Here is a 27,280-nt window from a genome sequence, read left to right as displayed (position 1 = left end):
ACACACGAACGTTAGGACAATATTATGAAACACATTATATATCGATATATGTATTAAAAATACATTAAATGATATAAAACCATACGCGATGATAAAATATATACACAAATAAGAAATTCACACACAAATAAGGAATTGATAAATCTACATATTATGATATTGATGCGAAGTCACATAAATATTAAAGAAATATGAAAGAAAATTATTTAGTAAATCGTTTGAATGCGTGTACATTATATCTGTTCTTGTAAATAATGAATAAACTAAATATAATGATAGTTATTAAATTTTAGGACGTGCTAAGGTTTGATTTTATGAAGAATTTTAGATCTAGTTATTGGATTCGATTTCAAAGTAACATCAGCGACTATACTAAATGTTTAAAACAAGAACTTGCAAAGTGGGAATGTATTATAGAGGATCATCCTTGCGAAGAAAAGTCTTATCGTTATTTGAAATGGCATCTAGCAAATCCTAAAGAAAACAAGTAATTCTTTTCATAATATTTTATTGTTTATATAGAAATATTTTTTACATTCTACATATGTTTGAGAAATTAGTTATCATTTATTTTAAAAATTATTCATAAAACACTAAAGAAGCTATTAATACAATTTCGTTAAAAGATTTTTATTTCTTCATTGAACTGTCTCCTGTAGACTTTTGCCTGAATGGAAGAGGTGGACATATTGCAATGGCTTAAAAACGGCAGATCATGATACGTGGGATATAGTTTTTTCATAATTACATGAAAGGAAATGATAAAATGTTTGACTGTTTGACTTATAGTAAAAATTCTGAAATTTTAATCAATTATTTAGAAATGATCACACATGCTGTAATAATTTCACAAATTTCAAAACCTTTGTATAATCAATTTCATCTTCAACTTGAATCGACAGAGCGAGCTTATGCCTTAAATGCTAATATTTTTCTTTCTATTCTTGAGAGGAATACTAAGTATATGCTTCCAAATTTATTAAATAATGACATAATAATAAGACACAGGTAATGATATCATCTACTAAAGGTATACTACACGTAGACACAAATATTTATTGTACGAATTAGTTATAATATTGTTTTATTCTTGATAGAAGAGTCAATGAGATTGTGGCATTAATTGTTATAATTAACAATGCGTATTCTATGGAACAGTTGGACGAGGTAAATTTTAAATAAATCAAATTTCTATATTTTATATAATATTTTTCTATAATTCTGTTCATAAGGACATTCTATATTTGTGACAGTGCAATTATTGAATATAGGAAATCATTTATTGGTAATAATTATTTAAAAAATCCATTTTAGATAAAAGAATTTGTAAGAAAGAAGTTGAAATATTCAGTCATTCCCAATATTGAATACAAGATAAAAACACGCTCGTCGGAGATCGAAAAACAAATAAATTATTTTCGATCTTTATTTAACAATTGAATAACTAAATCTTTAAGACATTAACTGTGTAGAAATTAAAAATACAGCATAAATGATTGTAATAATATTTATAAATGTATATACTTAATTATTCACTAATGTTAATAAAAGAATTAATAATTGTTTAATTGTATTTAATCAACATAATATTATAATTGCACAATATAATATTAAAAATATTGTTTGAATAATATTTTATAAAAATATTATATTGTATAATATCGTTTAAAAATATTATATTATTCAAATAACAATATAAACACAGGCTTATTTTAAGGACCAAACAAATAAGAAAACAATTATAGGTAAGAAAAAATTGTATATAACATTAAGCAAATACAAAGACGTTAATAATCGTTACTGATGTTAAAAAATTAAATTTGAAAATTACAAAATAAAATAAAGACGCAAACGTTTCGATCCGCTTCGGATCATTTTCAATGCTTATAAATAAACGCTATAAATGTATACCAAAAAATTTGAAAATGTCAAACGACAGCAAGGTATAAGCGCAAACACAAGAGACTTTCTATCATAATAGCAGACAAAAAAACTTTCTCTTAAAAGATGTTAACGCAAAAATTAGGGTATGCAATGGAAAGCAACGAGCCACCCGCGTATATTAAACGGTAAAGGCGGACGCAGAAATACGCACGTAGAGGCAAGGAAGCCCCCAAGAAGCCGCAACAATAAAAGAATACTTTAATCCAACGGAAACGCCATCGCACAGTTGCGCAAAATTGCTCGTCATGCCTGATCTTTCAAATTCCTCGGATATAGTACAGATCTAAAAAAATCATGAGAAAAGAGGCAGAGTGAAAAGCACTGTCACATGCAAGCCATGCGCAGGAATAAAAACGAAAAATATAATTACGTACAGGTGGAGAAACCGTGATAGAGCCGAAGAAAGCAAGCCAGAAAGAGAAAAAGAAGCAGGAGCAAAATTCGAGAAGCAAGAGAGAAAGGCTAGTGTGGAGCGCCATCAACATAAAGTCACAAAAGACTGCGTGGCTGTGAGCAAAGTAATTTTCAGTCAAACGAAAAGGAGAGAAAAGGAAAGAAGAAGAAGGAGGGGGAGGGAAAGAGAACAGGAACGGAGTAAGAATGAGATCATGTAAGGTAGAATCACTCCGAAGAAAGTTTTTTATGTATCACTCCGAAGAAAATTTTTTTATGATGGGTAAATAGGCTTTGTCTAAATTATCAGTGTCGTTCTGAATATTCAAGCTATTGTTATGACGAGTAATGTGGATCATTTCTGAGATGATCCGTCTTAGAAAGGAGGGATCTTCATCTAAGATCCTTACGTCATCCCAATTAAACTCGTGGCCAGCAAGTTTATGATCAGAAACCACAGAAACAATTTCAGATGGCCTATTAATATTTTATTTTGTAATTTTCAAATTTAATTTTTTTAACATCAGTAACGATTATTAACGTCTTTGTATTTGCTTAATGTTATATACAATTTTTTCTTGCCTATAATTGTTTTATTTGGTTGGTCCTTAAAATAAGCCTGTGTTTATATTGTTATTTGATTGTTATCTTTCGACCTTTACTTGTTAGTCTTTTTTATTTTTTATATTATATTACATTACAATATAATTCATATTATGAATATTATGTATATTTTTAATATTATATTATATTACATATTACATTGCATTACTCTTCTGTATTATTCTGTAAATTTAATACATAGATGTTGATTATATATTTACATGTGTTTATTTTACACAGATACATATACAAGGTGTTTCCAGTATCTCGCAACAAAGTAAAATCATAAGTAAATGTAGCTAAACTGAACTAAAATATCCTATATCATTTTGAAATCTGCCTCGTAAAATTTCGAAATATATATTAAAAAAGAACGACCAACACATGTAAGTGTAAGTACAATTATAATTCTTTAATTAATTTTTTCTCGCGAGTAATTTCTTAGAAAAATTGTCTTTATAAATAAAAGCTTTATACGATAATATATAAAAATAAGATAAAAAAACATAAACAAGTTTATACTTATTGACTTCTATCGATATGTAAGATAAGCTATGCTACGTATAATCAAGATGGTATTTATATAGCACTAGGTATAACCTTCTATATACTGTTAGGTACGCCGACAGAGCCATCAGTTCATGATAGTCTCTTGAAGCGAAAAGTTCGCGATTGAATGCTTTTGGTGGTTTAAATCTGATATAAAACCTGGCTAATTCAAATTTATTAGGATAAAAAAAGCATTAAATATATAATAAAATAGTTATCTTTCTTTCTTTAAATGTGCATACAAAATTGTGTGGAGTAACAGGTAACGCTTTCATTTTATAAAAGACATTTTATTTATTTATTCTTTATTTTTCTGCATCTTTAGTCTTAAATTTTTAAATCGACTAACTCATTTTATTATAAATATTATTTTTATCTTTTGCATACATTACAGTTAATAGAAATGAAGACATTTACATTTGTACTGTAATAACATGTTTCGACCATTTTAACATATAGAAAATGTAAAATTTATAAGCTAAATTTCCTTTAGACATTATAAAATTGTTGTGTAGTTAGTTTTATATTAGTTTTATATAAAATTGTTGTGTAGTTAGTTTTATATTAATGCTATAAAATTATCTATGCTATATAAAATATTATCTCATTATCTAAGCTATGAAATTATCTATCTTAAAAACGTATATTATTACTTGTGTTTTGTTTTTAAAATATTTTTTATAATGAATGTCTAAGACCAATAGGATATGTTAATTTGAATGTGTAGTGAACGAATAAACAATAAATATTAAAAAATAAATATTTTATTCAAAAAAACGTGTTATAAAAATATTAATATAATTGTTTTTAGAATTTTGTTCGAATGTTTGATACAATTAGCTACAATATCAAAATTTCAAATATTTGATGATATTTGATTTCCGTTCAGAGTTTGTATGTTTTTAATACATTTCTTACTTAAGGAACAGATCGATCTTGAAAATAACATATTTGTAAACATACAGTTCATATCAGCTATAAAATCGCGTTGTTCAGAATATACCTTCATTTCTCATACATTTTAATGCCTATATTATATATATGTATATACATTAAAATATGTAATTACATTAAGACGAATCTTAAAGATAACTAAATTGAGATAAATAAGAGTTATGTTTATTGTGCTCATCTTATTGGAATTATCTAAATACATCCTTTATGTCTCCTAATATTGAAATCCGAGAAAAATATTTCATATTAATAATTTTTATACTTATTATTTCTAATCATTCCTTTATTTATTAAACTGTATTATTTTAATTTCTTTTTAAATTAATCGTATTTTCTTATGAAGTGTTTAGTAAATTCTCTTGAACGTTTTTTCATACAAAAATCGATTTTATTGCATACTCTTTGTATATACTTTTGTTTTAAATGAAGAAACGTTTTTTTATAGATATCCGAATGAAATTCAACATGACATTCTTAAAACTATTATTAAGTAATAGTATAATATACCTTGCTATAGTGGCAATAGCAAGTCCTATGGACGGTGAAAAAGAAATCAAAGGAGTGGAAACCGATGAAGAATCGAAAATTGTGCGCAGTGTATTAAACAACAAATTAAGCAATATATTAGGTTATATACTTCCGATACATTATAACATAGAGTTAGTGTTACTCAATAATTATCTCCGTAGCAATTGCATAATCACTTTAAATATTTTTTATGCGAAACAATACATAAGTTTTTATGCACCGGATTCAGTGAGTATAATAGTATCGACATTAAAGACAAATAACGGTACGGTTTATGAAACAAATCACACAATTTTTATGAAAAACAATATTTACGTGCTCGACTTCGGTGATGTCTTGTTGAATGGAAAGTACGATCTGTATATAGAGTATGAAATCTTAATTAATATCGTAAGGGAATCTTTCGGAACTCCGTACTTAAACGAAGATGAAAAAATAGAGTAAGTAGAAGAATATATAAAATAGTAAAAACAAATTGTACATTTGTGAATTCTACCCTTACAATTATCTAAAATTAATCATTACCTAAAATGTCATTAAAATACGGTAGGTGGTTAATCGCAACAGGTATCCAGCGAAGAAACTGGTATCAAACGAAAAAACAGCAAATATTTCCATATTGGGACAACCCAGAATTAGGAATAACTTTTGTTATTTCTATATTGCATCATCCAAAGTACAAAGCTTTGTCAAATATGCCGATACGAGAAACTAAATTGATGAACTATAATATGATGTGGACATTTTTTCACAAAACTCCTTTGATCTCCATAGATAGTGTAGCATGTCTGGTTTCCAGTTTTCATCAGAGCATTCTCTCGAAAAATGAAAGAATTCTTTCATCCATATGGTTCAGACCACAATCGGAACCGCATCTAGAATTTGCGAAAACTGTTATTATTTCCGCTAGTACATTTATGAATGAATGGAATATTTTGAAAAAAGCATTTGAAAACCCCTTTTTTTCATTTGAGAGTAAAGTGGATCATGTCGCAATTCCGGCTTTACAAAAAGAAATCGAACAGACTTTCGGTTTCGTTTTTTATCGGTAATATATATAATTGAATACAGATATATTAACTATTTTAATTACCTATATTATTATAATCTATTTACATAAGAGATCATATTAATATTCAAAATATTTCATACATATAAGTATAATTATTTTTAGAGAAGCAGATATCACTTATAATGAAGAATTAGATCCTGTCGTATATAAAACGATAATTACACGTTTAATTGCACATGGGATGATACAAAAATATACTGGAAATCTGTTCAGACCAACTTACTTATGGTCTCGTACGTTAATCGAAGGATTTAATATATTTTGGCAAGAATACATTATCGACAAGGTTGTTTAATTACTAACGCTATTTGAATACGTAGTCAAATGATTAACAGTTTAGCAATGCACATAATTGTAAATATTTATGCAAATATTCTATTTTATTTCTTAATTATAAGAAGTAATAAAAATCTCAATCTTTTAAATTTCTAGAAATTCAGTAAATGAAATTTAATAAGAACTACACACACACACACACACACACACACACACACGTGTGTGTGTTTATATTAAAATTATCGCAGTAAAATATATTTACACACTCAAACACACATAAAAACTTTATTCTTAACAAATTAAATCAAAATTGGCACATCAGAATCACAGCGCGGTACTTGGAACGCACGAGAGAAACAACATTTCCTTCTTTTTTATTATTTGTTTACTTAAAACTTTAAATTAAAATTGAAATTAATGGGTGAACGTTTCGGAACGTCTTTTGATCCTTTCTTAAAAAGAAGGAAGTGATATTTCTTTCCTGCGCTCCAACTATCGCGCTGTGTCTCTGATGTGCCAATTTTGATTTAATTTTTTATTTTTGAGCCAAATTCCAAACTATTAATTTTTATTCTTAACAATAGTACATATTAATACTGTTCTTAAAATGTACCGAAAACTATTTCTCTTTATTATTTATGATTAGTTATGATTATATCGAATTGATTTTAGGTTCTGCCAAATTCCCGGATGATGGATTTGTTTGTAGTTCAAGTTCAACATGAATTACTCTATCTAAATACTTATGTTGTTATAAATTCTACTATAGAATATAATAGTTATCCTGAAAATTATTTTCACTCTTCTCTTTCTCATATCAAAGGTATGCGTATAACATAGCATAATTAAGCAATTAAATAATTATAAGTTTCTGAATGTTAATTTCATAGAAAATGAGAAATGTTATTTATAAATAAAAGACTCTGTACGCTTCTTATGGAAATTGAATTTTGATGTTTGGTGAAATTTGCAGAAACTCTGGAAATAGTTTGTGGCAAATCAAAAGTCACATTAATCGGGATATCGTTTGATAGAGCCATTTCATCGCTACAAGCGTTTAAATGTCGAAATAAGGCTTTATTTCTTAACTACTGAGGGAAAGTACATAATGTATTATTGAGTAGAATCACACACAGTTGATTACTTTTATTAATATATATATATATATATATATATATTACTTTTATTAATATATAGATATTATATTTACGTGGAAAATATGTACATAAATATATAAAGTGTCCATAAATTTTCCATTCACTATATTTCAGAAACGGTTCAAAAATTACGAAAAATCGTGAAACAGATGTTTAATTATTTTGAAAGGTTGGTCGTTTGAAGCAATTAGAGAAGTTGTATCCCTCTCTCATCCAAAGGGGGAGACTTAGGGAAAACCTATATGATAACTATACTTTTAACTAATGATATTTTATCAAATATCAAATAGCATGTTATGGCTGCGACGATTCTGCTACACACAAATTTTTTCCATGTAAATATATTAATAAAATGTATTAATAAAAATGATCAACTGTGTGTGACATTCTAATATACTATTATTTACTCTATTTGATATATTATTCTTTTCCATAATAGTAGTATTGAAATAACTATACTATTAAAATAACTATACTTTTCCATAATAGTAGTATTGAAATAACTATACTTTTCCATAATAGTATTGAAATAACGTCTTAATTCGATACTTTCAATACTTAATACGTAGTGATAAAACGACTTCATCAAGCTTACATTTATTTTGACATTTTTCTAATTTTTTATTATGTTTTCACGTAAACTATTTATTTACAAAATTCAGCACATTCAATCAAAATTCAAATTTCTTCTAAATTCAATTTCCATAGAAAGAACCGTGCAAGGCCCTTCATTTGTAAAATTTAATATATTCTTTTATATAATATTTTTATATTCTTTTATATAATATTTGCAATAACGTAATAATATCCAACTTTAAAATTAAATTTTTTTACAATTTTTGGATAATTTTATTGTAATGTGTAATTTTTTAAAAATTATAATTATACATGTTTGTTTAAGATTTCAAGAAATCATAATAATATATAAAATTAATTGATTTATTATAATTGTATAATTTATTATTTTTAACAAATTTGTAATCATTCACTATTTATATATTATTACAAATTTTTTTGTCGAAATATATTTAACAATTTTTCATAGCTGCTTACTTTGATTTAATTGCACAAATTTTGTGTGTGATTCATTTAGTTTTATTAGTTACAAATATATTCACAAACCTTTATTGCACATTTTAATAAAGGGATTTTAAATATATTACATTTTTTCTTTTAAACATTATAGGATCTGTTATATGGCGCATGTTAGAACGAACATTACCACTTCATATATTTTCAGAGGGATTCATCAAATATTTGAATAATCAGTAAGTATAATGCATTATAATAATTGTAATGTAATAATATACATCAAACAGAAAAAGAAGAAAAAATCAAAATATAAAATAAGTTTAATAATATATTTCCAGTTTCTTAATGTTTAAAAGATATAGATATTTAAAAGTTTAAATTTATACTGCTACTTTATATTTAGGAATTTTTATCACTAATGAATTTCAACTTTGTTCTTAATCTATATATAATAGATATTCATTTTTTCTAAATAACAAATAACTCAAATTGAATGATTTCGAGAATCTAGTTTTATAAACATAGAATATAAACACTCTAAAATCTTTGTAATATAAAAATTAAAATTATTATTTATTCAGTCACGATAAATGCTGACATAATTACTAATAAATGTATATTAATATATATTAATAAGAATATATATATATATATTGTTACGCCCGCGGCGAGGACTTCGATAGATATCGAAGTCGCGCACGAAGGGATCGGCCGCTCGCGAGTCGCGCGAAATGAATAAATACTTTTGAGAGTAACTAGGAACTTTAATGCACAACACAGAACACTGCAACGTAACCACAGAACATTTATACACAATAATAATAATACGGATCGGCTCGTTACAAATACGCGACCGCACAGCTTGACAACTGGGACCAAACTCAAATGACAGACGCTGCTGTCAACAATCTCTTGACAACGCGCTTCTTCTCGTTAATCGGCGCCGTCCCGATGAACACGGACATCAGGGCCGTAACAATATGTATATATACAAGGTGTTTCAGACCCGTACCACCCATTTCAGACCCGTACCACCCGTACCACCCATTTAAAAACTAGAGAAGTGGTTATTTTAAAAAATTAAAAACATTTTTTTATATATTGGGTGCGCTCTATCGAATGGTATTTCCAACTTCTGGTTCCGGCCGGAAATAGGCGATTCAGACCGAAAGTGCATTTTTTAAAATGAAACTCCCTATTTTTCATTAGGAGTTACATTATAGATTAAATTATAGATTAAAATACAATAATAAATTTTGTAAAATATGATTTTCTTCTTAATTATTTATTTATCAATTTTAATATAGTGTTAAAATTATCATAATGTTAAATCTTATAGACTTAGTAAGCCTGAAGCAACAACTGCCGATCATTTATGGAACGCTATGAGATCTAAGCTAAATGAATCGTATCCTAAGTATGATTTTAATATAAAAGATGCGATAAATTCGTGGATTATGCAGAAATATCCTTCCGTGTTAGAGGTGACGCGAAATTATTCTAGTTATCTTGTAACTATATCGGTACAATTTCACAACAAATTAGAGAAACATTGTTATATACCTATTACTTATGCTACGGAGTCGAATCCCAATTTTACCATAACATGGACGGAAATGTGGTTAACACCAAGGGATTCAAAAATTGAATTTTTATTTCAAGAGAATAATCAATGGATTATTATCAATTTACAACAAGCTGGTAAATATTGAAAAATAAATTTACATCTAAATTTACATATTGAATATTAAATTTATATTATATATTATATGATAATAAATTTAAAATTATGTTGTATATAATTTCAAGTATATATATTTCAATATATAAATACATATGTTTGTATAATTCTTATTATATACAGGGTGTTTCATTTTAATCCGACCACCTAAATTTCTTGGAACCTAAGCAAGTTAGAGAAAAATGTTTTAGACAAAAGTTGTATGGTTTCAAGGGGGACATAAGATGGTGTCATTAGTTTGATCTTGAAGAGCCACCTGAAGGACACGCGAAGGTCAGCTCCAACTTTTTAAATGGGACATCCTATATGCTTTTGCATATTCTTGTAGCTCAACTCAAGAGCTTTCCAAAACACTATAATTAAGTTAGTTTTCATTAAGTACTTTCCAAGTTATGAGGCTTGAAATCATTTTTTAATTTTACATAAACCGTAAAATATCTTGTAAAATATTCATTTTTCGATTATTTTACCTTAACACTTTTATGTACAAAATAATGAGAGGAATTAATTGGTGTAAAGAAAAGACATAGTTATTTTTAAGAAAAAATATGTAATTGTTAATTGCAAATTACATATTTTTTTTCAAAACAACTATGAGTTTTCTTTACATCAATTGATTCTTCTCATTATTTTGTACATAAAAGTATTAAGGTAAAATAATCGAAAAATGAATATTTTACATGATATTTTACGGTTTATGTAAAATTAAAAAATGATTTCAAGCCTCATAACTTGGAAAGTACTTAATGAAAACTAACTTAATTATAGTGTTTTGGAAAGCTCTTAAGATGAGCTACAAGAATATGTAAAAGCATATAGGGTGTCCCATTTAAAAAGTTGGAGCTGACCTTCGCGTGTCCTTCAGGTGGCTCTTCAAGATCAAACTAATGACACCATCTTATGTCCCCCTTGAAACCATACAACTTTTGTCTAAAACATTTTTCTCTATCTTGCTTAGGTTCCGAGAAATTTAGGTGGTCGGATTAAAATGAAACACCCTGCATATATATATATATATATATATATATATATATATATATATATGCAGGGTGTTTCAATATATATATATATATATATATACAGGGTGGGGAAAAAGTATGGAAGCAAACAATTATTTCCGAAACTATTCATTTTTCGACAAAATGTCTTAGACATAATTTTTATGGTATGAAAAGATGTATTATGTGGCATAGACGGCATGACCTTGAAATGACCCTTACGAGCTGCATACAAATAACGTAAAAAATTTCAAATGGAACTCGTCAGTTTTTGTTACAGATTCTTGTAGCTGATGTCGAAACGTTTACAAAACACTGCATATGAGCCCCATTCCCTTAAAAACACTCCCAGTTACGAAACAATTGTAATACAAACAATTTGTATGCACATTGACATTGCTTACTGATTTCGCATCATGACGTTCAGTTGCGTCCACTAATAACATGTAATTGTACCTGTTGTCACATGATACACTGTCTATGAGTATTCATAGAATTTTTTTGATTTCTTGATCATCGCTACCTTATTTATTATTATCATTTATTTTATCCTTAAAAAAGTAATGTCAATTGGCATACAAGTTTCGGATATTGTGTTTTAAAAATTTGCTATTTTTGTCGTTTTCTATCATAGGAATTGTTACTGATTTTCATTTCTGTAATTTCAAATGTTATTTTCACGATGGCCCGATTAACAGAACGAGAGATGATCGAAGCGGGTTATTCTCCATTTGTTGCAGTAATCGCTACTGTTGTACTGATCTCTCATAATGACGTTCAGTCGCGTTACACACATTCATGTAATCACACGTACGCTGTCTGTTTTCAATTTCGTCGATACGAATTATCACAATTGTTTCGTAACTGGGAGTGTTTTTAAGGGAATGGGGCTCATATGCAGTGTTTTGTAAACGTTTTGACATCAGCTACAAGAATCTGTAACAAAAACTGACGAGTTCCATTTGAAATTTTTTACGTTATTTGTATGCAGTTCGTAAGGGTCATTTCAAGGTCATGCCGTCTATGCCATATAATACATTTTTTCATACCATAAAAATTATGTCTAAGACATTTTGTCGAAAAATGAATAGTTTCGGAAATAATTGTTTGCTTCCATACTTTTTCCCCACCCTGTATACATATATATATATATATATATATATATATATACATATATATATATATATATGTATATACACGTATATATGTATATTTGACATAATATATGACATAAATTTTAATTAAAAATAATCATAAAATGTATTAAAACTCATATATATAATATAAGATATAACAAAAGATGTTGCAAGAACATTGAAATTTTAATAATATAATATATTTGAAATTTTCATTTCTTGCTGTAATTTGTAGAATTGCTGAATCCAATGACTTCATGTTAAGTAATAAAAACGGAAGATATAAACTTTTCTAATAATAATAATATATTTAATATCGAAATATCTTTAACATCTCGAAATATGTTCAATCAATATATATCATTTCAAAGTATTTAATAATTGATAAAAGTAATTTATTTTATAACAGGATATTATCGCGTCAATTATGATATTATAAACTGGGGAAAAATTGCACAATACTTAAATTCTGAAAAATATAGTAATATACATGTTCTCAATCGAGCGCAAATCATCAATGATGCATTTCATTTTGCGATAGAGAAGAAACTTAAATTCTCCATATTTTGGGAACTCGCTTCTTATTTGGCACAGGAAACAGATTATATAGCATGGTATCCTATGCTCAAAGCATTTGAATTTCTGTCGAACATCTTTCCATTCTTAAATTTTTATCCTGAATTTAAGGTATACAAATATATATATATATATATATATATATATATATATATATATAAAATATATGTATGGTATATATATATATATACATATATTTAATAACATTTTTTTATAAAATTTATCCATTACATCAATTATGTATTTTATAATACAACGATTTCGTATCATAATAATGAATTCGTTTAAAAATAGATTTTATACCAAAATTCAGAAATTTAAATTCAAAATACGTTTACGTTACATATTTGTTATATATTTTTTTTTATATTTAATAGAATCATATAAATTTTAAATATTTCATTAAGTTATTTTTCTATATTAATAATACGTCAGTATTTACATGATAATTGTTGATTAATTGTGTGTAATTAATATTTAATTAGGTTTAGGAAATTATAGAATACAGTATATAACACAATTATTTTTCTTATATTAATTTTCTTTCGTAGTATTCGAATGTTTACAATGTTAAAAGTATACAAACATTTTGCAGAGAAATTGACTTATATAATTTTAGGATAATTTTTTTACATTATACAACACATAATAATTTAAGATATAATAATCCACTTGTAAATGCTTGTTTTATAAAAGAAATTGATATTTAAAGTATAAAATACTTAAAATCTATATTTGATACATAGATTTAAATTAAGAAAATAATAATTAAAAAAGTAAAAATCATATGTAAAAATCAATACATCAATTGATACATCCATATGCACCGATTAAAATATACACACAAAGTGTTTCCTAAAACTTGATCGCGCGTGCCTTGACTCTTGTTTTTTTATTGGTATGCGACATTCGGCGCTGGCACATTTATCACGCATATCCTACGATATACCATCTCGCGAAACGCGCGTTTATTCACGGTTATAATTAATATTTCCATAATTATTAAAAAAATTGTAGAATGGTAAAAGATCTTTCTGTTCAGTTTATTGCGTTCTATCCACTCACGAACATTAGCACAATTTTATGAAACACTTCATATATCGATATGTGTGTTAAAAATTAATTAAAAGATATAAAATCCATACGCGATGGTAAAATAAATACACACGAACGTTAGGACAATATTATGAAACACATTATATATCGATATATGTGTAAAAAATACATTAAATGATATAAAACCATACGCGATGATAAAATATATACACAAATAAGAAATTCACACACAAATAAGAAATTGGTAAATCTACTTATTATGATATTGATGCGAAGTCACATAAATATTAAAGAAATATGAAAGAAAATTATTTAGTAAATCGTTTGAATGCGCGTACATTATATCTGTTCTTGTAAATAATGAATAAACTAAATATAAAGATAGTTATTAAATTTTAGGGCGTGCTAAAGTTTGATTTTATGCAGAAACATAGAATTAGTAACTGGAATCTGTTGAACCAAAGTCACATCAACGATCGTACTAAATGTTTAAAACAAGAACTCGCAAAGTGGAAATGTATTATGAACGATCATTCTTGCGAAGAAAGCTCTAAGCATCATTTGAAATGGCATCTAGCAAATCTTAAAAAAAACAAGTAATTCTTTTCATAATATTTTATTCTTTTTATAGAAATATTTTTTTACATTTTGTATATGTTTGAGAAATTAGTTATCATTTATTTCAAAAATTATTCATAAAACACTAAAGAAACTATTAACACAATTTCGTTAAAAGATTTTTATTTCTTCATTGAACTGTCTCCTGTAGACTTTTGCCTGGATGGAAGAGGTGGACATATTGCAATGGCTTAAAAACGGCAGATCGTGATACATGGGATATAGTTTTTTATAATTACATGAAAGGAAATGATAAAATGTTTGAATGTTTGATTTATAGTAAAAATTCTGAAATTTTAATCCATTATTTAGAAATTATCACACATACTGTAATAATTTCACAAATTTCAAAATCTTTGTATAATCAATTTCATCTTCAACTTGAATCGATAGAGCGAGCTTATGCCTTAAATGCTAATATTTTCCTTTCTATTCTTGAGAGGAATACTAAGTATATGCTTACAAATTTATTAAATAATGACATAATAATAAGACACAGGTAACGATATCATCTACTAAAGGTATACTACACGTAGACACAAATATTTATTGTACGAATTAGGTATAATATTGTTTTATTCTTGATAGAAGAGTCAATGAGATTGTGGCATTAATTGTTATAATTAACAATGCGTATTCTATGGAACAGTTGGACGAGGTAAATTTTAAATAAATCAAATTTCTATATTTTATATAATATTTTTTTATAATTCTGTTCATAAGGACATTCTATATTTGTGACAGTGCAATTATTGAATATAGGAAATCGTTTATTGGTAATAATTATTTAAAAAATCCATTTTAGATAAAAGAATTTGTAAGAAAGAAGTTGAAATATTCAGTCATTCCCAATATTGAATACAAGATAAAAACACGCTCGTCGGAGATCGAAAAACAGATAAATTATTTTCGATCTTTATTTAACAATTGAATAACTAAATCTTTAAGACATTAACTGTGTAGAAATTAAAAATACAGCATAAATGATTGTAATAATATTTATAAATGTATATACTTAATTATTCACTAATGTCAATAAAAGAATTAATAATTGTTTAATTTTATTTAATCAACATAATATTATAATTGCACAATATAATATTAAAAATATTGGGTAATTATTCGGAAAATGGTACACCTCATCGATTTTATTGCTCTTTGGATATGTTGTGGAGAAAATTATTCTGAGTAAATCTCTGCAAAAATCAAGTGGGGGACGACATTGGTTTAGGAGATATAACAAGTTGAAGTTTCAAAATTTTAATGCTTCTTGCCGCAATATCTCACCATTATACGACTCTATTCAAAAATGTAAACATGTTTACGTTCTCAAAAGCACATGTTTGCGTTACAAAGTACACGCCCAGACTGCACACCCCCCCCCCCACCTCCCACCCCCCCGTTGCGAACCCATGTGAAATCTTCCTTTGCATGGAGTTTGCAACGGGGGGGGTGGGGGGGGTGTGCAGTCTGGGCGTGTACTTGTAGGGGTGAACCTTGCTTCGCGTGAAAAGTACAATTATAGACCTCGCTTCGTACCGAAAGCAGGGGATGGTAAAGGTGGACCTCGCTTAGTACCGAAAGCAGAGGATGATAGAAGTGAATTTTGCAAATGTATAACACCGATATCACACAAAACTAAACATGTTTACATTTTTAAATAGAGTCGTATAATGGTGAGATATTGCGGCAACAAGCATTAAAATTTTGAAACTTTAACTTGTTATATCTCCTAAACCAATGTCGTCCCCCACTTGATTTTTGCAGAGATTTACTCAGAATAATTTTCTCCACAACATATCCAAAGAGCAATAAAATCGATGAGGTGTACCATTTTCCGAATAATTACCATGGATTATATATTTACATGTGTTTATTTTACACAGATACAAACATACATAAGATACATATACAAGGTGTTTCCAGTATCTCGCAACAAAGTAAAACCCTCGAGGTTGTGTATCTCGCAACAAAGTAAAACCCTCGAGGATATGTAAATATCGCTAAACTGAACTAAATAATCCTATATTATTTTGAAAACCACCACGTAAAATTTCGAGATATTAATTAAAAAAGATCGGCCAATATATGCAAGTGTAAGTACAATTAATTCTTCAATTAATTTTCTCTCGCAAATAATTTCTTAGAAAAATTGTCTTTATAAATAAAAGCTTTATTTACGAGAATGGAATAAAAAACAAAAATAAATTTATATTTATTGACTTCTGTCGATATGTAAGATAAGCTATGCTACGTATAATCAAGATGGTATTTATATAACACTAGGTATATCCTTCCATATATTGTTAGGTACGCCGACAGAGCCATCAGTTCATGATAGTCTCTTGAAGCGATCAGTTCGCGATTGAATACTTTTAGTGCTCTAAATCTGATATGAAACCAGGCTAATTTAACTAGTAGGATAAGGTATTAAGTATATAATAAAATATTTATCTTTCTTTCTTTAAATGTGCATACAAAATTGTGTGGAGTAATAGGTAACTCTTTTATTTCACAGAAGACATTTTCTTTATTTTTCTTTAATTTTCTTCTTCTTTTTTTTAAATTTTCAAATCGACTAACTCATTTTATTGTAAATATTATTTTTGTCTTTTGCATACATTACAGTTAATAGAAATAAAGACATTTACGTTTGTACCATAATAACATCGATTTCGACCATTTTGACATATGGAAAGTTTAAAATTTATAAGCTAAATTTCTTTCTGACATTATAAAATTATTGTGTAATTAATTTTATAATATTGCTATAAAATTATTTAAATTATATAAAATATTATATCATTATCTAAGCTATGAAATTATCTATCTTAAAAACGTATAGTATTATCTGTGTTTTGTCTTTAAAATATTTTTTATAATGAATATCTCTTTTTATGAATATTTGAATGTGTAAGGAACGAATAAACAACAAATAATAAAAAGTTAACATTTTATTCAGAAAGTTGTGTTATAAAAATATTAACATAATTGTTTTCAGAATTTTGTTCGAATGTTAGATTCAATTTGCTACATTATCAAAATTTCAAATATTTGATGAAATTTCATTTGCGTTCAGTGTTTGTATGTTTTTAATACATACATTTCTTATTCAAGGAACAGATTGATCTTGAAAATAACATGTTATTAAACATATAGTCCATATCATGTATTAAATCGCGTTGTTCAGAATATACCTTTATTTCTCATACATTTTAAAGCTTATTTTATATATATATATATATATATATATATATATATGTATTGAAATATGTAATTGCACTAGGAGAAAATTTAAAAATGGCTAAAGTGAGATAAATAACAAATATGTTTATTGTGCTTCTCCTACTGGGATCTAAATACATCCTTCATATTTCCTAATATTCAAATCCGAGAAAAATATTTCATACGTCGTTTTAATAATTTTTATACTTATTATTTGCAATTATTCCTTTATTTATTAAAATGTATTATTTTAATTTCTTTTTAAATTAATCATATTTTCTTATGAAGTGTTTAGTAAATTCTCTCGAACGTTTTTTCATACAAAAATCGGTTTTATTGCATACTCTTTGTAAATACTTTTGTTTTTAATGAAGAAATATTTTTTATAGATATCCGAATGAAATTCAAGATGACATTCTTAAAACTAATATTAAGTAATAATATAATATACCTTGCCATAGTGGCAATAGCGAGTCCTATAAATGGCGAAGAATCAAAAATCAAAGGAATCGATGAACAAACGAAAATCATGCGCAGTAGTGTATTAAACATCAAATCAAGAAGTACATCAGATTATATAATTCCAATACATTATAACATAGAGTTAATGTTACTCGATAATTATCTCCGTAGCAAATGCATAATCACTTTAGATATTTCTTATGCAAAACAAAACATAACTTTTTATACACCGGATTCAGCGAGTTTAATAGTGTCGACATTAAAGAAGAATAATAATATGGTTTATGAAACAAACTCAATAAATTTGCTTAAAAACAATATTGTCCTGCTCGATTTCGGTGATGTCTTGTTGCTTGGAATGTATGATCTGTATATAGAGTATGAAATCTCAATTAATATCGTAAGGGAATCTTTCGGAATTTCGTACATAAACGATAATGAAGATATAGAGTAAGTAGAAGAATATATGAAATATCAAAAACAAATTTTGTACATTTGTGTATTCTACGCTTACAGTTATCTAATATTATTCATTATTTAATGTTTATCATTAAAATACGGCAGGTGGTTAATCGCAACAGGTATCTCAGCGAAAAGACAAATATTTCCACATTGGGACAAAAGGCAAATATTTCCACATTGGGACAAGCCAGAATTAAAAATTACTTTTAATATTTCTATAATGCATCATCCAAGATACAAAGCTTTGTCAAATATGCCGATACAAGATACTGAATTGACGAACGATAAAATGATATGGACATATTTTAACGAGACTTCTTCGATCTCCATAGATAGTGTAGCATATCTGGTTTCCAGTTTTCATCAGAGCATTCTCTTGAAAAATGAAACAATTCGTTTATCGATATGGTTTAGACCACAATCGGAACCGTATTTAGAATTTGCGAAAACTGTTATTTCTTCCACCAATGTATACATACATAGATGGAATATTTGGAGGAGACAACTTGCGGGGTTAACCTCTGTTTTATTTGAGAGCAAAATATTGTAGATCATGTCGTAATCCCGGATTTACAAAATGAAATCGAACAGACTTTTGGTTTCATTTTTTATCGGTAATATATATATGGTTAAAAATATATTTTAAAAACTATTAGATATATTTTAAAAACTATTTTAATTACATAGTATATTGTAATCTATTTATATAAAAAATTATATTAATATCCAAAATTTTTCATGCATATTATTATAATTGTTTTTAGAGAAGCAGATATCACTTATAATGAAGAATTAGATTCTGTCGCATACGAAACGATAATTATGCGTTTAATTGCACGTGGGATAGTACAAAAATATATTAAAAATCTGTTCAGACCAACTTATTTATGGCCTCATACATGGTTAAACGAAGGATTTAATATATTTTATCAAGCATACATTATCGACAAGGTTATTTTATTACTAGGTTTATAACTATTTGAATACGCAGTCAAATAATCAACAGTTTAGTAATGTAGATAATTGTTAAATATTTTTACAAATATTCTGTTTTATTTCTTAATTATAAGAAATGATAAGAATCCAAGTCTCTAAAATTTCTAGAAATTCTAGAATTATGGTGAAAGTAATTTAATAAGAACTAAATATGTATATGTTTTGTATGAAAATTATCACAGAAACATTTACACTCCCAAACACACATACAAACTTTATTCTTAACAATAGCATATAATAAGCTAATTTTGTGTACTAAAAACTTTTTCTTTTTGATTATTTATGATAAGTTATGATTATATCGAATTGATTTTAGGCTCTGCCAAATTCCCGGATGATGGATCTGTTTGTAGTACAAGTTCAACATGAATTACTCTATCTAAATACTGATGTTGTTATAAATTCTACTATAAAATATTATAGTTATCATGAAAATTATTTTCACTCTTCTATTTCTCATATCAAAGGTATGCGTATAACATTGCATAATTAAACAATTAAATAATTATAAATTCCTGAATGTTAATTTCATATAAAATGGGAAAAATCATTTATAAACAAAAAACCCTGTTCGAGTCTGATGGAAATTAAATTTTGAAGTTTGATGAAATTTGCAAAAACTTTGGAAATAAATAATTTGTAGCAAATCAAAAGTTACGTTAACTGCGATATCGTTTAATAAAGCCATTTCGTCGCTACAAGCGTTCGAATATCGAAATAAGGTGTTATTTCATTACTACTGAAGGAAAATAAGTAATGTATTATTGAATAGAATCACACACAGTTGAAAACTTTTATTAATACATAGATATTATTTACGTGGATAATATGTACATAAATGTATATATAGGGTATCCATAAATTTCCCATCTACTATATTTCAGAAACGATTAAAAAATTACGAAAAATCATGAAACACAAGAGTTTAATTATTTTAAGAGGCTAGTATTTTAAAGCAAATAAGGAAGTTGTATCCTTGTTCTATCCGAAGGGGAAGACTTAGGTAAAACTTATATAATAATTATACTTTCAACTAATTATATTTTATCAAATATCAAATAGCATGTTATGGCGACGACAGCGGCGATACTGCTACACACACATTCTTCCATGTAAATATATTAGTAAAATGTATTAATAAAAATGATCAACTGTGTATGACATTCTAATATATTATTTACTTTACTTCACATATTATTTACTTTTCTTTAATAGTATTGAAATAACGCTTTATTTCGATATTTGAATATTTGTAGCGACGAAACCACTTCATCAAACTTATCACATTTATTTTGACATTTTTTAAATTTTTATTGTGTTTTCACATAAACTATTTATTTCCAAAATTCAGCAAATTTAAACAAAATTCAAATTTCTTCGAATTTCAATTTCCATAAAAGAACCGTGCAAGGCCTATCATTTGTAAAATTTAATATATTTTTTTAAATATTTGCTATAATGTAATAATATCTAACTTTAAAATTAAATTTTTATATAATTTTTGGATAATTTTATAATTTGTAATTTTTTTTGAAATTATAACTATACATGTTTATCTAAAATTTCAAAAAATCATGATGAAATATAAAATTAACTGATTCCTTATTGTTTAATTTATTATTTTTAATAAATTTTTAATCATTCACTATTTATCTATTATTACAAATTTTTTCATTGTATAAAAATTATCTATCTTTCTTATAAAAATTATCTATTTATCTATATTTTATAGCTACTTACTTAGATTTAATTACACAAACTTTGAGAATAATATATTTAATTTTATTAGGGCTGGGGAGGGGTGAAAGTAGGAGGAAGGAAAATTTTTTCTCTCGCATACGCGGATGATGTGGCAGTGGTAGCGGAAAGTGAGGGAGGGATGAAGGGAATGATAAGGGTGCTAGAAAGCTATGTGGAGAGGAAGGGATTGGAGGTTAGGTTAGGTTAGGTTAGTTGGAGGTAAATGTAGAAAAGATGAAGGTGATGAGATGCAGGAGGGGCGGAGGGAGGTGGAAGAAAGTGGTTTGGAAGTGGAAGGGGAGGGAAGTAGAGAAGGTTAAGAAGTTTAGATATTTGGGGTACACGTTGACAGCAAATGGGAGACAGGAAGAACAGATAAAAGAGAGAGTGAGAAGAGGGGTGATGGTGATGAGAGAGGTATGGGGGATAGGAAAAAGGAGGTTTGGAAAGGATTGGGCAAGAAGAATGTGATTGTTCGATAAGTTAGTATGGGCGGTTATGGGATATGGGGTAGAGATATGGGGGTGGAAGGAAAGGGTAGAAATAGAGAGGGTTCAGGACAGATACATGAAGTGGGTAGTTGGAGTGAGGAGGTATACGCCGGGATATATGGTAAGGGAAGAGTTGCAGAGGGATAAGTTAAGAGGGACAGCAGATTTGAGAGCGTGGGGATATGAAAGGAAATTGGAGGAAGGAGGAGGGGGAGAATTAGCCAGGTTATGTTGGGGAGAAGTAAAGAAGAGAGCAAAGGATGAGAAAGTGATGGGAGAGTGGGAAGAGGAAAGGAGAGAATTTTTTGCAGAAAAGGGATGGAAGCTGAGGGAGGTGGAGAGTTTAAGGGAGAAAGGGGAGTTGAGAGGGGAGGATTTGGTGGTGAGGGAGATAAGGTGGCAGGAAGAGGAAAGATGGGAAAAAATAAGGAAATCGGAATTCAATAAATGGTATGGTAAGGTAAAGGGGAAGGGGGTTCCGGAATATTTGAGGAAGGGATGGTCAGAGGAAAGATGGCAAAGAGTAGCAAGGTTCAGATTAGGGGATGATATGAGGGAAGGTAAATATTGGGAAAAGGAGGAAAGAAGGAAGTGCAGGGCTTGTAAAGGGGGGGAGGAGACTTGGGATCATATATGGGAGGAGTGCATAGACTGGGGAATAGAAAGAGGCTGGCAAGAGATGGTGTATGAGGTGCTGGGGGAGGAAGGTGAGGGGGAAAGGTGGATGAAAGATTTGGAAAAAATGAGGGAAGGGATGGAAAAGGGTGGGAGGAAAGGGAGTATGGAGGAGGATGGAGTGATTGAGAGTGAGAAAAGAAAATGCAGCGGAAATGGAGGTCCGGATGAATGAATGAGAAGAGAGTGGATGAAATGAATGGAGTGCGTCTCTTTCTCTCTCGAACGTAGATTAAGGCTGTAGATGTAAGATTAGATAAGAAAAGATGTGAGCGGAGCGGAGGTCCGCATCTGTACCCCGCAAGGGAATAAAGAGTATTATTATATTATTATTTAATTTTATTAATTACATATATATTCACAAACCTTTATTGTGCATTAGTAAAGACATTTTAAATATACTAAATTCTTTTTCTTTCAAACATTATAGGATCCATTCTGTGGCGCATGTTAATACGAACATTACCACTTGATCTATTTTCAACGGAATTCATCAAACATTTAGATAATCAGTAAGTATAATGTATTATAATGTAACAATATACATCATAGAGGGAAAGGAAAAAGAATCAAAATATATAATAAATTTAATAATATATTTCCAGTTTTTTAATGTTTAAAAAACATAGATATTTAAAAACTTAAATTTATACTGCTATTTTATAATTATGAATTTTTGCTAAAATGGAATTTTAACTTTTTTTTTAATATGTATATATATATATATATATATATATATATATATATATAATAAATATTCATAATTTCTAAATAATAATTAATTTAAATTGAATGATTTGGAGAATGTAGAGATGTTTTACAAACATAGAATGTAAACACTTTAAAATCTTTATAATATAAAAATTAAAATTATTATTTATTCAGTCACAACAAATTTTGACATAATTACTAATAAATATATATTAATATATATTAATAAAAAAAGTAGAGACAATCATCCCTACATATATATATATATATATATATATATATATATATATATGTAGGGATGATTGTCTCTACTTTTTTTATTAATATATATTAATATATATTTATATATATTAATATATATTAATAAAAAATATGTGTGTGTGTGTGTGTGTGTAACAAGGGTGGAGTAGGAGACAATCATCCCTACATATATATATATATATATATATATATATATATATATGTAGGGATGATTGTCTCCTACTCCACCCTTGTTACACACACACACACACACACACACACACACACACACACACACACACACATTATATAAATTCTAATCTCTGCATGCATGCAACATCCGCCTTCACTTCTGTAAAATTTACAACCCTTGCATGTCACGCAGCCTTCCATCGATCCCTTACGTCGCCAATTAACATATGGCAAAAAAAAATACACGGCTTTTCCTACACAACGATCCCTCGGAGAATCTTTCCGATCATAAAAACTTTCTCTCGGATCATGCATGCTGAATCCTGATTTTCCAGGATTCACTCTGCATCCCGCGTTCGTAGAATTAATATCGAGCCTGAAGAGAATCTATCTCGCGCCTATTGATAGTTCACATCGCGCCTTCACACAGTCCACATGAAATCTTACACAGTATACAAGACATTCAAAACTATAGATTAAAATAAATTCGGAACTATTTAACTGAGAAGCGTTAACTTCTTATTTCCTGAGATAACTCCAGTATATATATATATATATATATATATATATATATATATATATACATGGTGTTTCAGACCAGCCATTTAAAAACTAGAGAAGTGATTATTTCAAAAAAGTAAAAACATTTTCTTTATAAATTGGGTGCGCTCTATCGAATGGTGATATTTTCAACTTCTGATTCCGGCCGGAATAATGCAAAAACGCTATTTTCGCCAACACACATTTTGAAGGTTGTTTGAAGGACATAAATGACATTTTTTAAAAAAATATTTGGTACAAACGTTTCATATTTTTTTCGTATAGTATCCAAATCTGCAATAACAAATACTATGTTCCATTTAAAAAAATGCACTTCCGGTCTAAATCGCCTATTTCCAATCGGAACCAGAAGTTGAAAATATCACCACTCGATAGAGCGCACCCAATTTATAAAGAAAATGTTTTTACTTTTTCGAAATAACCACTTCTTTAGTTTTCAAATGGGTGGTACGGGTGGTCTGAAACACTCTGTATACATATACAGGGTATTCTAAAAGGATATGTCAAAAATTTAAGGAGATATTCTTCACACCTGGCGTACAGCGGATTGTCTCGCAACCTGCTATGATACAGTCACGAAGATATTGAATATCATGTACTGGTGGCATTTTTGAATGTGTCCATGAATCGATGCATCGATATGTCATTGCTTGTATTCAGGAAAATGGGGAACATTTTCAACATTTATTGTAACATACTGAAGGTCGCATTAAAACCAAATGTAAATAAGCCTATTTAAACGATTGTCGTTTATAATAATTAATCCTAAATTTTTCCATAAGTAAGTAATACAGCTAACAGTATTTTCAACATAACTCCTGAAATAAGCATTTCCGCACCTATGACCATAACATTTCTTCATCCTTCAGGTGTGAGGAATATCTCCTTAATATTTTGACACACCTTTTTAGAACACCCTGCATATACAATAATATTAAAGTTCATAAATTTCTATGTCTGTAGAAGTTACATTATAGATTAAAATACGATAATAAATTTTGTAAATTATGATTTTTTTCTTATTATTCATTTATTAATTTTAGTATAATGTTAAAATTATGATGTTGTTAAATCTTATAGACTTATTGACCCTGAAGCTGCAACTGCCGATCATTTATGGAACGCTTTGAGATCTAAGATGAGTGAATTAATTATAATTAAGTATTTTAATATAAAAGATGCGAAAAATTTATGGATTATGCAGAGGTATCCTTCCGTGTTGAAAGTGAAGCGAAATTATTCTACTAATGTTGTAAGCCTATCGGTACAATTTCGCAACAAATTAGATAAGGAACAATATTATATTTCTATTAGTTATGCTACGGAGTCAAATCCTAATTATTATCATAACTTGGATAAATATTTCGTTAACACTATGGTGTTAACACCATGGTTTTCAAAAACTGAACTTCATCTTGAGAAAAATCAATGGATTATTTTCAATTTACAACAAGCTGGTAAATATTAAAAAATAAATTTACATCTAAATTTCCATATTGAATATTAAATTTATATTATCTGCAATATAATAGTAAATTTACAATTATATTGTATATAATTTCAAGTATATATGTTTCAATATATAAATACATATATTTATACAATTATCATTATATATATATATATATACATATATATATATATATATATATATATATATATAATATATATATAACCTTATAACTCAAAAAGTACTCAATCAAGAAATACTTTATTATAGTGTTTTGGAAAGCTCTCGAGACTTTTCTAAGAAAGATATAAGATATAATAAGAAAGATATAATAAGAACGTAAGAATACGTAAAAATAAGGTGTTCCATTAAAAAAAATTAAGATGATCTTGAAATCTCCTTAATGCCTTTATCCATAAAAATATAATTTGTACCATACAATGTTCCCCTCTGCGTCAAATATCTCTTCATATACAAATTTTTTCGTAGTTCTTCAATTTTAGCTAATATTCACATCGGTCACTTTATATGAATCACCCTGTATATATGTATATGTATACATGTGTGTGTGTGTGTGTGTGTGTGTGTGTGTGTGTGTCTGTGTGTGCGCGTGTGCGTGTGCGCGCGTGTGCGTGTGCGTGCGTGCGTGCGTGCGTGCGTGTGTGTGTGTGTGTGTGTGTGCGTGTGTGTGTGCGTGCGTGTGTGTGTGTGTGTGTGTGTGTGTGTGTGTGTGTGTGTGTGTGTGTGTGTGTGTGTGTGTGTGTGTGTGTGTGTGTGTGTGTGTGTGTGTAATATATCATATATATCATATATGATATCAATTTCAATAAAAAATAATTATAAGATATTTTAAAACTCATACATAATATAAGATAACAAAAAATATTACAAAAAATATTGAAATTTTAACAATATATTTGAAATTTTCATTTCTTGCTGTAATATGTAGAATTGCTGATACAGCCTTCATGTTAAATAATAAAAACGGAAGATGCAAACATCTCTAATATATTTAATTCTAATATATTTAATTTCGTAATAATTTTAACATCACAAAATATGTTTAATCAATATAGTATGTATCACTTCAAAGTATTTAATAACCGACAAAAGTAATTTATTTTATAATAGGATACTATCGCGTCAATTATGATATTGTGAACTGGCGAAAAATTGCACAATATTTAAATTCACAAAAATATCGTAATATACAGAAAGAACTTGAATTCTCCGTATTTTGAGAACTCGCTTCTTATTTGAGACAGGAAAGAGATTATATAGCATGGTATCCCATGCTCAAAGCATTTGAATTTCTGTCGAACATCTTTCTATTCTTAAATTTTTATCCTGAATTTAAGGTATATATATAGAGAGAGATTTAATAACATTTTTTTATAAAAAAAAATTATACATTACAACAATTATCTATTTTATAATACAAC

At 27.8% G+C, this 27,280-nt stretch overlaps 2 protein-coding genes and 1 long non-coding RNA gene across 5 annotated transcripts; all 3 read left to right on the top strand.

Moving 5' to 3' along the window:
- Positions 1–971: 971 nt before the first annotated feature.
- LOC112639622 lies at positions 972–1,393 on the top strand. The gene is made up of 3 exons (XR_003123590.1): positions 972–1,008; positions 1,098–1,167; positions 1,315–1,393. It is a non-coding gene; the product is annotated as an uncharacterized LOC112639622 (long non-coding RNA).
- A 2,204-nt stretch (positions 1,394–3,597) lies between these two features.
- LOC109609793 (aminopeptidase N-like) lies at positions 3,598–16,710 on the top strand. Of its 3 annotated transcripts, XM_025414191.1 has the most exons (13): positions 3,598–3,751; positions 4,889–5,102; positions 5,201–5,411; positions 5,522–6,019; positions 6,146–6,329; positions 6,992–7,142; positions 8,663–8,744; positions 9,848–10,209; positions 12,793–13,070; positions 14,415–14,611; positions 14,785–15,132; positions 15,222–15,291; positions 15,439–15,606. In XM_025414191.1, coding segments are annotated over exons 2-13 (2,508 nt in total). In that variant the 5' UTR covers positions 3,598–3,751; positions 4,889–5,101; the 3' UTR covers positions 15,565–15,606. The 3 variants fall into 3 exon arrangements, with proteins under 3 accessions (XP_025269976.1, XP_025269975.1, XP_025269974.1); XM_025414190.1 differs by lacking the exon at positions 15,439–15,606 and adding an exon at positions 16,520–16,710 and having other exon boundaries at positions 4,889–5,411; XM_025414189.1 differs by having other exon boundaries at positions 4,889–5,411.
- Positions 16,711–16,983: 273 nt separating this feature from the next.
- Positions 16,984–22,467, top strand: LOC112639621 (glutamyl aminopeptidase-like). Its single transcript, XM_025414192.1, has 6 exons — positions 16,984–17,060; positions 18,248–18,770; positions 18,885–19,396; positions 19,547–19,733; positions 20,095–20,245; positions 21,568–22,467. Exons 2-3 carry the CDS (start codon positions 18,256–18,258, stop codon positions 19,330–19,332), a joined length of 963 nt encoding a protein of 320 aa, XP_025269977.1. The 5' UTR covers positions 16,984–17,060; positions 18,248–18,255; the 3' UTR covers positions 19,333–19,396; positions 19,547–19,733; positions 20,095–20,245; positions 21,568–22,467.
- The last annotated feature ends 4,813 nt before the right edge of the window (positions 22,468–27,280 follow it).

The sequence above is a fragment of the Camponotus floridanus genome, unplaced genomic scaffold (genome assembly GCF_003227725.1).
Source record: "Camponotus floridanus strain SB8 unplaced genomic scaffold, Cflo_v7.5 scaffold79, whole genome shotgun sequence".
Classification (NCBI taxonomy): Eukaryota; Metazoa; Arthropoda; class Insecta; order Hymenoptera; family Formicidae; genus Camponotus; species Camponotus floridanus.
This window is presented reverse-complemented; position numbering and strand designations above follow the sequence as displayed.